Source organism: Cetorhinus maximus, chromosome 21 (assembly GCF_964194155.1).
Source record: "Cetorhinus maximus chromosome 21, sCetMax3.hap1.1, whole genome shotgun sequence".
NCBI lineage: Eukaryota > Metazoa > Chordata > Chondrichthyes > Lamniformes > Cetorhinidae > Cetorhinus > Cetorhinus maximus.
In genome coordinates, this window is record NC_135899.1 from 37,336,584 (window position 1) to 37,354,555 (window position 17,972).

At 44.5% G+C, this 17,972-nt stretch overlaps 3 protein-coding genes, 1 long non-coding RNA gene and 1 pseudogene across 7 annotated transcripts in view; 3 read left to right on the top strand and 2 right to left on the bottom strand.

The window, feature by feature from the left end:
• LOC144695227 (uncharacterized) overlaps positions 1-17,972 on the bottom strand; it is a 384,420-nt gene that overhangs the window by 144,441 nt on the left and 222,007 nt on the right. The window lies entirely within an intron of this gene.
• Positions 1-17,972, top strand: part of LOC144695201 (uncharacterized) — a 193,921-nt pseudogene that overhangs the window by 127,667 nt on the left and 48,282 nt on the right. The gene's annotated exons all lie outside the window — the stretch shown is intronic.
• LOC144695271 (uncharacterized) overlaps positions 1-17,972 on the top strand; it is a 146,897-nt gene that overhangs the window by 127,664 nt on the left and 1,261 nt on the right. For both annotated transcript variants that reach the window (XM_078566186.1, XM_078566187.1), the window contains exons 2-3: positions 14,580-15,542; positions 17,904-17,970. In XM_078566186.1, the coding sequence (XP_078422312.1) occupies positions 14,867-15,542; positions 17,904-17,965 (738 nt within the window). In that variant the 5' untranslated portion in view covers positions 14,580-14,866 and the 3' untranslated portion in view covers positions 17,966-17,970. The remainder of the gene's footprint in view (positions 1-14,579; positions 15,543-17,903; positions 17,971-17,972) is intronic.
• The window catches only part of LOC144695231 (uncharacterized), a 407,499-nt gene that overhangs the window by 127,657 nt on the left and 261,870 nt on the right, over positions 1-17,972 (top strand). The gene's annotated exons all lie outside the window — the stretch shown is intronic.
• Positions 1-17,972, bottom strand: part of LOC144695296 (uncharacterized) — a 71,770-nt gene that overhangs the window by 27,710 nt on the left and 26,088 nt on the right. The window lies entirely within an intron of this gene.

Genomic DNA, 17,972 nt, shown 5'->3' on the forward strand with positions numbered 1-17,972 from the left:
ATGTGTTTCAATAAGGTTGCCTCTTATTCTGCTAAACTTCAATGAGTACAGGCCCAACCCACTCAGCCTCTCCTCATAAGAAAATCCCTCCATATCCAGGATCAACCTAGTGAACCTTCTCTGGACTACCTCCAATGCCAATATATCTTCCCTTAGATAAGGGGACCAAAACTGCTCACAGTATTCTAGGTGTGGTCTGACTAGTGCCTTATATAGTTTTAGCAAGACTTTCCTATTTTTATACTCCATTCCCTTTGAAACAACATTCCATTTGCCTTCCCTATTACCTGCTGAACTTGCATGTTAACTTTTTGGGATTCATGCACGAGGACTCTCAAATCCCTCTGTGCTGCAGTTTTCTGCAGTCTTTCTCCATTTAAATAATATTCAGATCCTCTATTCTTCCTACCAAAGTGCATAACCTCACATTTTCAAATATTATATTCCATCTGCCAAGTTTTTGCCCACTCACTTAACCTGTCTATATCCCTCTGTAGGCTCTTTGTGTCATCCTCACCACTTGCCTTCCCACCTATTTTTGTGTCATCTGCAAACTTGGCGACATTCATTTCCCTCATCCAAGTCATTAATATATATTGTAAACAATTGAGGCCCAGCATTGATCCCTGTGGCACTCCACTAGTTACAGGTTGCCATCCTAAAAATGCCCCCCTTATCCCAACTCTCTGTCTTCTATTAGTTAGCCAATCCTCTTTTCATGTTAATATACTATCCCCAACACCATAGGCTCTTAACTTATTAAGTAACCTTATGTGTGGTACCTTATCGAATGCCATTTGGAAATCCAAATATATTGCATCTACTGGATCCCCTTCATTTATCCTATTTGTTACCTCCTCAAAGAATTCTAAAGTGTTTGTCAGGCATGATTTCCCCTTCATGAAGTAACCAAGCTGACTCTGCTTGATTAATTTATGTATTTCTAAATGCTCTGCTGTTACATCCTTTATAATAGACTCTAATATTTTCCCAACGACAGATGTTAAGCTAACTGGCCTATAGTTACCTGTTTTTGTCTCCCTTGCTTTTTGAATAATTGGCAGTTTTCCAATCCTCTGGGACTTTTCCACAGTCTAAGGATTCTTGGAAAATTACTACCAGTACTTCCACTATTTCTGTCGCTACTTCCTTTAATATCCTAGGATGCAACCCAGCAGGCGCAGTGAACTTATCAGTTTTTAGCCCCATTAGTTTCCCTCGTACTTTTTCTCTAGTGATAGTTATTGTATTTATTTCCTCCCCCCTCACCCAACTTTTGCCCCTTGATTATTTAGTATTTTTGGGATGCTATTAGTGTCTTCTACCGTGAAGACTGATGCGAAGTATTTATTCTTCTGCCATTTCCTGGTTCCCCATTATTATTTCCCCAGCCTCATTCTCTAAGGGGCCTATGTTCACTTCAACCTCTCTCTTCCCTTTTATATATTTAATGAAGCTCTTACTGTCCATTTCTATATTACTTGCTAGTTTACCCGCAACGTTTATTTTCTCCCTCTTTATTATTTTTTGGTAATCTTTTGTGGTTTTTAAAACTTTCCCAATCCTCTGGCTTACCACTAATCTTTGCCACGTTGTATGTTTTTTCTTTCAGTTGGATGCTATCCTTAACTTCCTTGGCTAACCATGGCTGGTTTATGCTCTTCCTAGAATCCTTCTTCCTCACTGGGATATATCTTTATTGTAAGTCATGAGCTATTTTCTTAAATGTCTGCCATTATTCATCAACTATCTTTTCTGCTAAAGTCCTATTCAAGTCTATTCCAGCCAACTCTGTCCTTGTTCCATTGTAATTACCCTTATTTAAGTTTAACATTGTTGTTTCTGACCCAAGTTTCTCATTCTCAAACTGAATGCTAAATTCTACCATGCTATGGTCACTGTTTCCTCGGGGATCTTTTCCTCTGAGGTCATTTATTAAACCTGCCTCATTACACATTACCAGATCCAAAATAGCCTGATCCCTGGTTGGATCCACAACATATTGTTCTAGGAAACTGTCCCGAATACACTCTATGAATTTTTGCTCGTGTCTACCTCTGCCAATTTGATTTTCCCAATCTACATGAAGATTAAAGTCACCCATGATTAATGTACTGCCTTTTTAATTGCCCTCATTATCTCCTGATTTATTCTTTGCCCTACAGTATAGCTACTGTTAGGGGGCCTTTCGACTATTCCCACCAGTGTCTTCTTCCTCTTGTTACTTCTGACCTCCACCCATATGGATTCTACATATTCCAATCCAAGATCATTTCTTGCTATTGTACTTATTTCATCTCATACTAAGGCAATGGCGTAGTGTTATTATCGCTGGACTAGTAATCCAGAGACCCAGAATCCTGCCACGGCAAATGGTGGAATTTGAATTCAATAACAAATCTGGAATTAAAAGTCTAATGATGACCATGGAACCATTTAGATTGTTGTAAAACCCCATCTGGTTCACGAATGTCTTTAGGGAAGGAAATCTGTCGTCCTTAGCTGGTCTGACCTACTTTTGACTCCAGACCCACAGCAATGTGGTTGACTCTTAAATGCCCCGCTACAAAGTTAAAAAAAAGGAATGAAACCAGACGAACCACCCATCGACCCAGGCACCGGAAATGACGATGGCAATTGCAGCCCTGTTGACCCTGCAAAGTCCTCCTTACTAACACTGGGTGCTAGTGCCAAAATTGGAAGAGCTGTCTCACAGACCAGTCAAGCACCAGCCAGGCATACTCATCCTTACAGAATCATACCTTACCAATAATGTCCCAGGCTCCACCACCACCATCCCTGGGTATGTCCGGTCCACCGGCAGGACAGACCCAGCAGAGGTGGCAGCACAGTGGTATGCAGCCAGGAGGGAGTTGTCCAGGGAGTCCCCAACATTGACTCCAGACCCCATGAAGTCTCATGGCATCAGGTCAAATATGGGCAAGGAAACCTCCTGCCGATTACCAAGTACCGCCCTCCCTCAGCTGATGAATCAGTGCCCCTCCATGTTAAACACCACTTAGAGGAAGCACTGAGGGTGTCAAGGGCACAGGATGTACTCTGGGTGGGGGACGTCAATGTCAATCACCAAGAGTGGCTCGGTAGCACCACTCCTGACTGAGCTGGCCGAGTCCTAAATGACATAGCTGCTAGACTGAGTCTGTGGCAGGTAGTGAGGGAACCAACAAGAGGGAAAAACATACTTGACCTCATCCTCACCAAACTGCCTGCCGCAGTTGCATCTGTTCATGACAGTATCTGTAGGAGTGACCACCACACAGTCATTGCGGAGAGGAAGTCCCACCTTCACATTGAGGATACCCTCCACCATGTGTGGCATTACCACTGTGCTAAATGGGATAGATTTTGAACAGATCTAGCCACTCAAGACTGGGCATCCATGAGGGACTGTGGGCCATCAGCAGCAGAATTGTACTCAAACACAATCTGTAACCTCATGGCCTGGCATATCCCCCACTCTACCATTACCATCAAGCCAGGGGATCAACCCTGGTTCAATGAAGAGTGCAGGAGGGCATGCAAGGAGCAGCACCAGGCATACCTAAAAATGGTGAAGCTATAACACAGAGCTACTTGCGTGCCAAACAGCATAAGCAGCAAGTGATATACAGAGCTAAGCGATCCCACAGCAACGGATCAGATCTAAGCTCTGCAGTCTTGCCACATCCAGTCATGAGTGGTGGTGGACAATTAAACAAGTCACTGGAGGAAGAGGCTCCACAAATATCCCCATCCTCAATGATGGAGGAGACAAGCACGGCAGTGCAAAAGATAAGGCTGAAGCATTTGCTACAATCTTCAGCCAGAAGTGCCGAGTGGATGATCCATCTCGGCCTCCTCTGGAGGTCCCCAGCATCACAGATGCCAGTCTTCAGCCAATTTGATTCACTCCATGTGATATCAAGAAACGGCTGAAGGCACTGGATACTGCAAAGGCTATGGGCCCTGACAATATTCCGGCAATAGTACTGAAGACTTATGCTCCAGAACTTGCCACGCCCCTAGCCAAGTTGTTCCAGTACAGCTACAATACTGGCATCTACCCGGCTATGTGGAAAATTGCCCAGGTATGTCCTGCACACAAAAAGTAGGACAAATCCAACCTGGCCAATTACCACCCCATCAGTCTACTCTTGATCATCAGTAAAGTAATGGAAGGGATCATCAACAGTGCTATCATGTGGCACTTGCTCAGCAATAACTTGCTCACTGGTGCCCAGTTTTGGTTCCGCCAGAGCCACTCAGCTCCTGACCTCATTACAGCCTTGGTTCAAACATGGACAAAAGAGTTGAACTCCAGAGGCGAGGTGAGAGTGACTGCCCTTAATATCAAGGAAGTATTTGACCAAGTGTGGCATCAAGGAGCCCTAGCAAAACTGGAGTCAATGGGTATCAGGGGGAAAACTCTCCACTGGTTGGAGTCATACCTCGCACAAAGGAGGATGGTTGTGTTTGTTGGAGGTCAGTCATCTCAGCTCCAGGATGGCACTGCAGGAATTCCTCAGGGTAGTGTCCTCGGCCCAACCATCTTCAGCTGCTTCATCAATAACCTTCTTTCCATCATAAGGTTAGAAGTGGGGATGTCACTGGCGATTGTGCAATGTTCAGCACTATTCATGACTCCTCAAATACTAAAGCAGTCCATGTCCAAATGCAACAAGACCTGGACAATCTCCAGGCTTGGGCTGACAAGTGGCAAGTAATATTTGTGCCACACAAGTGTCAGGCAATGACCATCTCCAATAAGAGAGAATCCAACCATTGGCCTTTGATGTTCAATGACATTTCCACCACTGAATCCCTCACTATCAACATCCTGGGAGTTACCATTGTCCAGAAGCTGAACTGGACTAGCCATATATATACTGTGGCTACAAGAGCAGGTCAAAGGCTAGGAATCATGTGACAAATAACTCACTTCCTGACTCCGCAAAGCCTGTCCACCATCTACAAGGCACAAGTCAGGAGTGAGATGGAATACTCCCCGCTTGCCTGGATGAGTGCAGCTCCCACAGCACTGAAGAAGCTGGACACCATCCAAGACAAAGCAGCCCACTAGATTGGCACCCCATCCAATACATTAGCCACTCAATACATTCACCGACGCACAGTAGCAGCAGTGTGTTCCATCTACAAGGTGGCACTGCAGGAATTCACCAAGGGTCCTTAGACAGCACCTTCCAAACCCATGACCACTACCACCTAGAAGGACAATGGTAGCAGAGAGATGGGAACACCACCACCTGGAGGTTCCCCTCCAAGTAACTCACCATCCTGACTTGGAAATATATCACCCTTCCTTCACTGTCACTGGGTCAAAATCCTGGAACTCCCTTCCTAACAGCACTGTGGGTGTCATTATACTACATGGACTGCAGAGGTTCAAGAAGGCAGCTCACCACCACCTTCTCAAGGGCAACTAGGAATGGGCAATAAATGCTGGCCTAGCCAGCGAAGCCCACATCATGTGAGTGAATAAAAAAAAGCTACCCCACCACCCTTTCCTTCTTGCCTGTCCTTTCAAAAAGTCACATACCCCTGAATATTTAGTTCCCAGCTTTGATCTCCTTGTAACCACATCTCCATAATGACTATAAGATCATACCCATTTACCTCTTCTTGTGCCATTAATGCATTAATTTTGTTCTGAATACTATGTGCATTTAAGTAAAGAGCCATTCATTTTGACATTTTACCATTTTCTTCCCACATTGACTCTATTTGCCCCTTTTTTTAATGTTTGTACACTCTGTCCCTTCCTGTCACACTCCGGCTATCATTATCTAAATAGCTGCCCTGCAAAGCTGCCATATCCTTTTGCTTTGTAAGCCTTCGTGTCCCCTTTCCAGAACTGCCCCGCCCATTATGACATGGCCAATGGTAAAGGCTGAGTTGTTCAAATCTGTCATGAAGCTATTAATATATATAGCGTTGGAAATTATTTTTTTTGAAATAGAGGTTTAGTCTGTGGGTTTGTCTTAATTGGATAAAAGCCAGCTAGTCTGTGTGCTTTGATGTATACTAGTTTTGAGATGTAAGTAAGGTAGAGTGCATTTGAACAAAGAACAAAGAACAAAGAAAAGTACAGCACAGGAACAGGCCCTTCGGCCCTCCAAGCCTGCGCCGATCATATTGCCTTTCAAACTAAAACATTTTGCACTTCCGGGGTCCGTATTCTTCTATTCCCATCCTATTCATGTATTTGTCAAGCGCCTCTTAAATACCACTATTGTACCTGCTTCCACCACCTCCTCTGGCAGCGAATTCCAGACACTCACTACCCTCTGCGTAAAAAACTTGCCCCACACATCTCCTCTAAAGTTTTCTCCTCTCACCTTAAATCTATGTCCCCTAGTAATTGACTCTTCCACCCTGGGAAAAAGCTTCTGACTATCTACTCTGTCCATGCCACTCATAATTTTGTAAACTTCTATCAAGTCGCCCCTCAATCTCCGTCGCTCTAGTGAGAACAATCCGAGTTTCTCCAACCTCTCCTCATAGCTAATAACCTCCAGACCAGGCAGCATTCTGGTAAACCTCCTCTGCACCCTCTCTAACACCTCCATATCCCTCTGGTGATGTGGCGACCAGAATTACACGCAATATTCCAAGTGTGGCCTAACCAAGGTTCTATACAGCTGCAGCGTGACTTCCCAGCTTCTATACTCAATACCCCTGCCGATGAAGGCAAGTATACCATATGCCTTCCTGACTATCTTATCCACCTGCGTTGCCACTTTCAGTGACCTGTGGACCTGTACACCCAGATCCCTCTGCCCATCGATGCACTTAAGTGTTCTGCCATTTACTGTATAATTCCTACCTATATTAGACCTTCCAAAATGCATTACCTCACATTTGTCCGGATTAAACTCCATCTGCCGTTTCTCCGTCCAAGTCTCCAACCGATCTATATCCCGTTGTATCCTTTGACAATCCTCTTCACTATCTGAAACTCCACTATCTCAAGAAGGGGAGTGAAATCTGGCACCTAGCTAGCAGAGACCAAGCAATGTTTATATTACTAATAAAATTGGTATTATGAAAAGGGTTTTATTGTTAGAAGAGGTGGAGTTCAAAGGGGCTGGTGATACAATGAGAAGTTACATTCAATGAGATGTGCTAGGTATAACAGATAACAGTTTTGTTTGTGCACAGCAGAGGCAATGTAAGATCAAAACCTGTAAGCCTACCACTGTGTCTGCAAAGGAACCAAAGTGTAAGGAACCTAATTTTGAATTTGTAAGGTGAAAATGCTTTGCCTTGTGTCTGCTTAAAGTCTATGGCTTGCTGTTGCCTTAGTGGAGATTCGTTTGGGAATTTGTTAAAAGTTATGATAGCAGTAATTTGTAGCCATGTCTATATATTTAACTTGTGTAAATTAATAAATGTCTCGTGTAGTTTGATATAAAACCTCTCGAGAACTGGTGGTTTTATGCCTGAATTCAAAGTTGCATCTCAAACATACCTAATGAAAATATAGATTATGACAGTGGTTTAAAGTTTCCCTCTGGGATTTTTAAATAACTCCACTTTACCAACTGCTGTGTCATAACAAAATCTCAGACGGAAACTTGAAACAACTGTCATAATCCATTTTTGTAATTTGTAATTTTGAAATTCAGACTTTGAATTCAGTCGGAATAAGGCCACCGAGTCTTGTGGTTTTTATATAAAACTAAATTAAACATTTATTAATTTAACAACAAATTAAACACCTACACATGGCTACAAATGACTACTACAATAACTTTTTAACAAATCTACAAATTAATTATTCCCAGGTAAGTCTCTACTAAGACAACAGTAACCCATAGACTTTAAATAGACACCAAGCAAAGCACATTTGACCTTACGAATTCCAAATGAGGTTCCTTTGCAAGTTGGTTGGAGGTGTACAGGCTGGTTAGGTCTTAAATGCCTCGACCTTACACACACAGACTCCTTTCTTTATATACCTAGCTTTTCCTTTGAATGTAAATTTTCTATTGTATCACTAGGTCTTTTGAACTTCAGCTCTTCTAACAATATAACCCCCTTCATAGCACCAATTTTATTAGTAGGCTGAAAAATAAACATATTGTTTGGCTTCTTCTAGCTAGGTGCAAGACTTTACCCACAGACTTGAATGGTTTATTCAACAAATGCAAATAAACACTTGATCTTACTTGTTCTCCTTACTGTTCACCCAATTAACATCCCAAAACAACTATACATCAAAGCACCCAGACTAGCTGGCTTTAATCCAATCAAGACACACACAAACACAAACCTAGACACACACCTCCACAAGAATTCTATTTTAAAAAATAATTTCCAATAACATTATACACATTAATATCTCCTCAAGACACCTCTCTATTTAGTTTAAAGCCCCCTCTACAGCCCTAGTTATTATGTTTTCTCTTCAGGATGGTCTTGGAGGAATGAACAGTTTCGACAGAGGAAAGCAAGACTGGTAGTGCTTGATGTGGTCCAGTCAGATCTGGCGATGGATGGCTAAACCTAGTTGTGTACCAGATACGCTCAAATATTTGCCCTATGGATTTGCGCAGCAGGGATATTGACCAGGAAGGGAGTAAAAGTAATTTTGGGAATAAGGGTGTAGAAGGTGGATATGAGGGAGTGGGTAAACCAGTTTGACGTTGTGGTGAATGGAGGGTCAAAGGGCAGAGAGTTGAGAACTAGAAAGCGCTGTCCAACTCACCTGGGGAAAGAGTGTCTTCCAGGAATGGAAACTGACTGGTCCATGGACCTCATGACCACTGGACCTCTGTAACCATTGGTGGGTTTTTATGAGGGAAACAAGCTCCATCCTGCGCCACAAAGGTTCGGTGTCATTTCTGATCATCGGAATTAGGAGCCAGACTAAAGCACAGGGATTTTAAATAAACTTTTGTCTGTAGTATTCTGAGGGAGTTTCCCCTGATGTAAGTGCGTGCGTGTTAGTAAAGTGAGCCAGCTCTCAGGAGTGGATATGGGGTAGAATCAGACCCTGCTTCAGTTGGTGGTGTGAATTATAGACAGATCCTCTTCAGGTGATGGGTGTTTGACTAATACCATGGATAATGTTTGTACTCTCCTGTCTGGAAGGACGACTATCCTGAGTATGGTGAGGGAATCGGGGTGAGTCTCTACAGACCTGAGTTCCCTCAGCCCATCATTCCTCGATGTAATAATGGTATGATATGTTCACCTTACACTCTTCCAAAATTAATTTCATGTTCTGGAAAAGACCTTGAGTCATTTTTAAATGCATTTTCAACTAATTGATTCAAAGATTTGTGTAAGCTGAATATCATGTTGTTTGTCTGCTGTTTTATCAATCTTTTGTATAGATTTATAACTCACAATAAATTCACTCTTTAGTTTAACTAAACTTAACTTAACTTAGCTTTAGCAGACTATCTGATTTGTCAGGGTGGTGTGTTCCTATTCACTGACACATTCAGGAGCCTACAGTAAGAGTCCTGTACACTATATATTGGTCAATGTCACTGTGGGCTGATTTACTTTCTCCATCAATGGGTTTATAATTTCCAGTTCACATGATGCAGAACTATTCCCAGAGAAAGAAAGAAAGAAAGACTTGTCTTTATATATCATCTTCTGTGAACTCAGAGTGTTGGAAAGCATTTTTCAGCCAATAAAGTGTATTTTGAATTGTTGTCACTGTTATAAAGTAGGAAATGTGGTAGTCAAAGTGCACACAGCAAGCTCCCAGAAACAAAAATGTGATAGTGACTAGATAATCTGTTTTTGTGATGTCGATTGTGGGATCCATATTGACCAGGACATCAGGGATAACACCCCTGTTCTTCTACAACATAGTGTCATGTGATCTTTTCTGGTCACCTGAGAGGGCAGATGGGGCCTTGCTTTAACTCATCTGAAAGATGGTACCTCTGACAATGCAGAACTCCCTCAGTACTGCACTGGAGTGTTCGCCTCAGTGCTCATGTCTCTGGAGTGAGACTTGAACCCACAATCTTCTAACTCAGAGACAAGAGTGCAAACTAAGCCACAGCTGACAATAAAGTAATATTTCTGTTGTGTTAGATTCAGTTTCTACGGGTTAAGTCCCAAGGCTGTGTACAGAATGCTTTTCCCCCTGTAAACTGGCAGCCTGAAAGTTTGATTTGATTTAAACTGGTAACTAGTTAGAGCTGCAGGTGTCAGTGTTGTCTTTGTGTCTGGGTTCTTGAAGCTGTGAAAGGTGGTACAGTCCCTGGTGTCAGGAGAAGTGAAACTGATGGAGAAAAGTGGGTAGACTCCAGGAGTGAGGAACAACCTATAGACTCAGTGCTGATAGAGGATCCCCATATCAAGCAAAACCCCAAACATCCTAAATCCCACTGACTCAAGTACAGCCACACTCCAGAACAACCTGGTATTCCTCAGTGATCATGGTCAGCAGTGCACCCTCCCAACACTAGATGCGCTGTATCTGGAGGACTCTTTCCCCCCATTTCTTTGGGTTCTGCTCCCAAATACTGCATCCAATGACCTTAAGGTCAGTAATACAGGAGCTCTGAGTGACTGAGGCAGGTGAGTCTTGATCCTGAACTGGGGGTGTGAATGACCCAGGTTAATCCGACACTCCAGGGACAGTTTAGACTGAGCTTGACTTTGTATCTAACCCGTGCTGTACCTTCTCTGTGAGTGTTTGATGGGACAGAGTCAATGTGGAGAAGTTATTCCATCCCCATTTTAAATGTGGAGAAATCATTCCTTCAATTTCATATCCCAGTGTTTTTTTGTAAGTGATGAGGGTTTCTGCCTCTATCACCCTTTCAGACAGTGAGTTCCAGACCCTCACCACCCTCTGGGTGAAAAAATTACTCCTCAACTCCCCTCTAATCCTTCCATCAATTACTTTAAATCTCTGCTCCCTGGTTATTGACCTTTCTGCTCAGGGAAATAAGATTGAAACAATCCCATCAGCTGCCTTTGCCACTTTCCTCCCTTCCACTAGCCCACCTGGACAAACTTCCATTAATGCTCCCTCTGCCCTAGCCCTGAACACACATCTTTCTCTAGTTTCTCTCCTATCTCCCCTCATGCCTGCTCGGAGCTCATCTTTTCATGAGACCCACCTCCTGTTCCCTCGACCCTATTCTCATTAAACTGCTGATCACCCAACTTCCCCTCCTGGTCCCCATGTTAGTTGATATTGTTCACGGTTCTCCCTCTTCAGATGTTGTCCCTCTCTCCTTTAAATCTGCTGTTTTCACACCTCTCCTGAAAAAAACTAACCCTTGACCCCTCCGTCCTTGCAAACTACCATCCCATCTCCAACCTCCCTTGCCTCCAAAGTCCATGAACATTGTTGTCACCTCAGGTCGGGGTCAGGGGAGGGGTGTGGCATCAGGCGGGTGGGGGGGGGGGGGGTCGAGAGGCCAACAGAGAGGTCTGCTGAGGAGTGAGGAATCACTCTCCAAGACATCTCCGAATCACAGATTCAGTCTCCGAGTCAAAGTCACTCCCTCAGTCACAGAGTCACTCTCCAACACAGCTTACACCCTGAGCTCAGATATACTCCCCAAGTCACTGCCCGATCACTGGGTAATCTCTTCTCCCACTCTCCTCTTTTCCTCTGTCATGTGTCCCCTCTCTCTCCTGTGCCCCTGTCTCCTCCCCTGTGCATGTGCTGATCTCACCACTCTATGTCATCATTGCTTTAGATGCTGTGGGTCTTCCTCTTCTGATCTGCTGTCCAGCGTATAGGAGTTTGAAGTCGAGAAAGCGCGAGCCTCAGCAGCTGTCAGGTAGGCGGGGCTGGAATTGGAGGTGCGCACCTGTAAATCCCAGCCCCGGGTGGTGGGAACCAGGATCGCAGCCGTTTAACCCCCTCTTACCCATCCCTCCTTCTTCACGGCCATACCCCATCCTGCACCCCCATCACCCCCTCCTTCATCCCACCATCACCCCTCCCTCACCTACATCCCCCCTCCTTCACCCCCTCCATCCCCCCTCCTTCACCCCCCCCATCTCAGGCACCCATCAAAATGGCTAAATGGATAACACGTGACTACATTCTACATTGGTTTTCTGTGACTGGTGAGAGACTGTTTTCTCCAGACTGTGGAGTAAAAGTATAAAAGTTTGGCTCTCCCAGTTTTGAATCCATCTCCCTTACTGGTGCTGAAGGGCCTGTCCTCCATTTAGCCCCTGCCCCAGTTAAGATTGTAGATCTAAGGTGCTCCGCTCCATGGCCCGGTCTTCAAATCATTTCTCTCCCTCTTGAAGCTGTCTGCTTGCCATTCCTTTACTACTAGTTTTCTGTTTTGTCTGGTGGTGAGTGGCATTTCTTTCTGACTCGAGGTAAAATGGGACAGATTGTAAGAGACCCTCTGTGAATCTGACATCAGGTCATCAGATGGTTTTACACAGGGGCAGCGTGTGGATGAGAAATAGGTGGGGACTGAGGATAGACCCTTGGTCGGACTCCAGAGCGATGGGGGTGGGAAGATTAACCATTACAGGAGATTCTCTGGCTACAACTGAAGAGCCAAAAGTGGGCTAAGCGATAACAGTCCCACTCACTGGACACAAGCCCTGGGAGAAAGCAGATGGGCCAAATGGTCTGTTTCTGTGCTTTAAAAACTAGAATCTAAACAAAAAATGCTGGAAATACTCAGCAGGTCACACAGTATCTGTGGAGGGAAACAGAGTTAACATTTCAGCTCGAGATGACCTTTGATCAGAAATGAGGTTGGATTTTGGATGGCTCTTCCTTTTGACAGAGAGCACTGCTCCTCCACTCACCCCCTGCCCAGTACCCCCTGATCGGACCACCGTTTTCACCAGCACTGCCCTGTCTTGCTCTTACCAATACTGGCCCTCCTCCCGCCATGGTCTTACTATCGCTTATTTTATTTCCTCAGAGATCGTCACCCGAGAATCAATCTCCAAATCACACTCCCCAAACCACCGTGCTGCTGTCCAAGCACAGCCGTACTCCCAAATTCACTCCATGAGTCAGACTCACTAGCTGAGTAACAGAATCACTCCCCAAGTACTGATTCAATCTCCACCCACCCCCCCAACCCCTCCCTCTTTGTTCCTTAATCCCATGCCCCTTTCTCGAGCATGCCCCTCTGTCTCCTGTGCCTCTCTTCTCCCGTGTCCCCCTTCTCGTTCCTGAGTCCCTCTCTCCTGTGCATGTGCTGATCCCACCACTGCACGTCATCGCTGCCTTGGATGCTGTGGGTCATCCTCTTCTGATCTGCTGTCAAACACATCCGAGGCTACACATCCCACACTGATGTTCTCAGTTTGAAAGCCTCTGAGGATGAAGAATGCTATTCCCACACTAGAAATCTCTGTCAAACGTTTACCGGGGGAACTGAGACAGCAGCTGCAATAAGTGACGTTTTATTCAGATAGGACAATGACAAGTTTAAATCCCCACCTGATCTGCTGCTCAAAGTCGCCTCCGTTTCACCGGTCAGTTTCCCAAACTTCAGGAAACTCATGTTGCTCCAGGAATATTTGGATTGGCTGTGAGAGACGTCAATCAGAGAGCCCCACCCACTCTGCCCATTCCCTCCCCTTCCTCTTCCACAGCTGCTTCACTTCCTGTAGGGACTCAAAACCAACTCAGGAAATGGTGAGTGAACGAACACAATTTATAATAATTACATCACATAATATCCACACTAATCTTCAGGCAGCCTGACTATCCTGTGGGGAATCAGCTGTGGAAATGCCCCTTATGCTGTGTGAGAAGATCCAGCTGAGAGAGCTGTTTACTCGGTGCTTTGTGCTGAACTGTTTGATTGGAGCTGTGTGTTGGATATTGAGTGTGTTTATTGGAAGCATTTCCCTTCTGATTTACAGGCTGAGTTTTGTTGATGGGTCATTACTGAATATGAGAAGGTGAGGTGTAATTATCTGGGAGATGCAGAGAGACATTTATTGAAATGACTTTCATTGCCTTCTTTAATGATTTTACCTGAAGGCTTTGGCCTTTCCCAAAAGCCTGGGCTTGGATTTGATAGCTTTTGCCCAGTGCTGTGACTGATAGCTGAATTTGGGATGTGCAGTCTGAGCGAGTGCAGTGTATCTCATTTCCCAGGATAAACCAGAACCCTTCAATCAGCTACACTGAAGCAGTATTTTCCTTAGCTTCTAGCACTTCCTGTCCAGTGTGTTTTCTTCAAATAATTTTGGAAAATAAGGGGTGAAATTTCATAACACCTGAGTGTTTTTTATATTAATCTCTAAGGGTAAAACTGGTCTTCGCCAGCACGACTCGAGCTCATAGTGAATTGATAGCCCATTTTACACTCCGCCCGATTGTCTTTTCCATTGCCTTCACGGCGCCTGAGAAGGAAAGTAGCCACATTTTCTGCTCCTGGTCACTATCCAGTGTCCCTGCTGGAAACAGAGGGTTTGTGACAGTCAAATGAGGAAAGGACTTGTATCTGATCCTCACACAGGGGAATAGCAGACTGGCACTCACTGTGGAACAGTCTCTAACTGAGGAGTCAGCCCCTTCAGTAATGGAGGAGAGGGAGTTGGAGGAAATCATGTTTCCTTTTCCTATTTTACAGGTGGATTGCACCGTACTACAGAGAATACAGAGAGGATAGACACTGCAGATAGATCCTGACCATCACCCAAAGAAAAATTGCACAACCGTGGGAAGACACCCAGTCCCTTTGCAGCATTGCTAAACATAGACAAGGTTGGGTAAATGTGGTGAGAGCTTCAATCATTCATCGAGCCTCATGAACCACTGACTTATTCCAACAGGCGAGAGGCTGTTCAAGTGTGAGCTGTGAAAGCGATCTGCTGAGACACAAGATAGAACTGTTATGACCACTGTAAACACAAAGATATGGAAGAGAAACCCTTCAAGCGTGAGCTTGGAGATAAAGATTTTTTGGTGTCTTCTAACCTCCTGAGACACCAGAAAAATCATACTGGGGACAAACCCTTCAGGTGTGATGTTTGTGAGATGGCTTTCACACAATCGTCTGATCTCCTGAGGCACCAGAGTATTCACACAGGAAAGAAACTGTTTACGTGCAAAGCGTATGATAAACCATTCTCAGGGTCATCGTCCCTCCGCCTTCATCAACACATTCAGACCAGGGAGAAACTGTTCAGGTGTGAGGTGTGTAAGAAATCATTCTTTGAGGCATCTAACCTCCGCAAACATCAACGCATCCACACCGGAGAGAAGCCATTCACGTGCAGGGTGTGCGACAAGTCATTCTCACTGTCATGGACCCTCCGTGTACACCAACACATTCACACAGGGGAGAAACCATTCACGTGCGAGGTGTGCAACAAATCATTCTCACAGTCATCAAACCTGCGTGTACACCAACAGATTCACACAGGGGAGAAACCATTTCCATGTGGATTATGCAACAAATCATTCCCAAGTTCATCGCAATTCCTCATGCACCAGCACATACACACTGGGGAGAAACCATTCACATGTGACATGTGCAACAAATCATTCTTGAACTCGTCGTCCCTTCATCAACACCAACGCAGTCACACAGGTGAGAAACCGTTCACATGCGAGGTGTGCAACAAAGCATTCTCACAGTCATCGAACCTCCGCGTACACCAACGCAGTCACACAGGGGAGAAACCATTCACTTGTGAGGTGTGCAACAAATCATTCTCACAGTTCGCAAACCTCCGCATACACCAACGCATCCACACAGGGGAGAAACCGTTCACATGCGAGGTGTGCGACAAGTCATTCTCACGGTTAGCGAGCTTTCGCATACATCAACGCATTCACACAGGGGAGAAACCATTCACATGTGAGGTGTGCGACAAGTCATTCTCGCGGTTAGTGAGCCTCCGCAAACACCAACGCATTCACACAAGGAAGAAACCATTCACTTGCAAGGATGCGACAAATCTTTCACACAGTTAGTGACCCTCCATGGACACCAACGCATTCACACTTGGGGAAAGCCATTCATGTGTGGTGTGCAACAAATCATTCTCCAAGTCATTGACCCTCCACGCACATCAATGCATTCACACGGGAGAAACCATTCACATGTAGGTTATGCAAGTCATTCTTGAATTCATTGCAATTCCTCATGCACCAATACAAACATACTGGGGAGAAAACACTCACGTGCAAGGTGTGCAACAAATCATTCTTAAACTCATCATCCCTCCAAACACACCAACGCATTCACACAGGACAGAAACCATTCACATGCAAGGTGTGCGACAAATCTTTCTCGCAGTCATCGAACCTCCGATCTCACCACTGCATTCACACCAGGGAGAATCCGTTCATATGTAAGGAGTGCAATAAATCATTCTCGCAGTTAGCGACCTTCTGCAACCACCAACGCATTCACACGGGAGAAACCATTTACATGTGAGGTGTGCGACAAATCATTCTCTTAGTTAACGAGCCTCTTGGTCCATTGGAGGATTGACACAGGAGAAGACCTTCAGATGTGAGGTGTGTGACAAGGCTTTCACACAGTCAGTGGATCTTCTGGTCCATCAATGCACTCACACAGGGGAGAAACCCTATCAGTGTGAATTGTTAAGCCTGCACACCTGGAACATCAGCAAATCCACATGGGATTCATCTCCTGAGACACCAGAGAATCCACACGGGAGAAACTCTTCAGGTGTGAGGTGTGTGACCAAGCCTTCACACAGACAGCAAACCTCTGCATACACCAGCCTATTTGCATAAAGGAGTAACTCACTAATTGGAAGTTATCTGGTAAAACTTTCTTGATAACTTTGACCCTCCTTGGACACCAGCAGAAACTCTTCAGGTGCAATGTTTGTGCCCAATCCTCCGATCTGGTGAACACCAGTGGATCCACACTGCTGAGAAATCATTCAGGTGCAAGATGTGTGACAAGTGTCATGAAAATATAATAATTTCCATAATGTTATTGTGATTTATTGTAAAGCTGGGTTAATAGTGGGCTTTGGATTAGTTTCTCTGTGTGGATGTCTGTGTGGTGGGGCGGGGTGGGGAGGCAATTTAATTCTTTTGGAAGAAGCTGATCTGGAGCTTTTGAGTTATGAAAGGGGGGGCTAGATTTGAAATGCTAAATACATAAACATGGCTGAAGTTTTAGAATGTGAGGTGTGAGGAACATTTGCATTTTTAGATAAATTAGGTTAGTTTGAATTTCAAAGAGATGGTAATATGTTACACCTAGGCATAAGAAGCTAAACCAAGCTGTGTTTATTTTTCCTAAAGGTTACTGATAATATGAGCACTATGAAAGATTTTATATTATGAGAAAAGTAAAATTGCAAAGACATATTGGAACAGTGGAATTTACATTAAAAGGGAGAAACATGTATAAAGAAGATAAGGTTATGTGCAAGGAGAATGCATTCTAAGATCTAAAAGAAGTGTGAAAAGCCTCCAGCCTCTGTGCATCAAGTTGCTGTCTACAGGAACCAATGTTGAGAAAACTCACTTTGAATATTCCTGTCCAGGGTATTGTGTGCTTTGCCTGGGTGTGTTGAAATCCTTTTTGTTTAACTGTTGCCATGATGGAGGTGCAGCTGGGAGTCAGATTAATTAGGGGAGCTATGAGTTATTATAGTAGTAATTTGTAGACCTATATATGTACTTAAAACCTTTTATTAATAAATCAGGGGAGTTTATTTTGAGCAATGTCCACCAGTTTTGAAGGCCTCAGCTGGAATACCATTGGGGCCACAGGCTTTGTTGTTTTTCATCTGTTTGATTGCTTGTTGCAGCTCTCCCATCGATGGTGACTCACCTATGGATTCTGCCACAGGCACTGGGGAATAGACTGGAGGGTATCAGCTGCCACTGTGGATTCATGGTTGAGGAGTTGTTCAAAATCTTCTTTCCAGCCTTAACAGATGGCATTGTCATCCTTAAGAAGAGAAACACCATCCTGTGAACAAAAGGGACTTTGTCCATTTGACCTCGGTCGATAGATGACACTGGT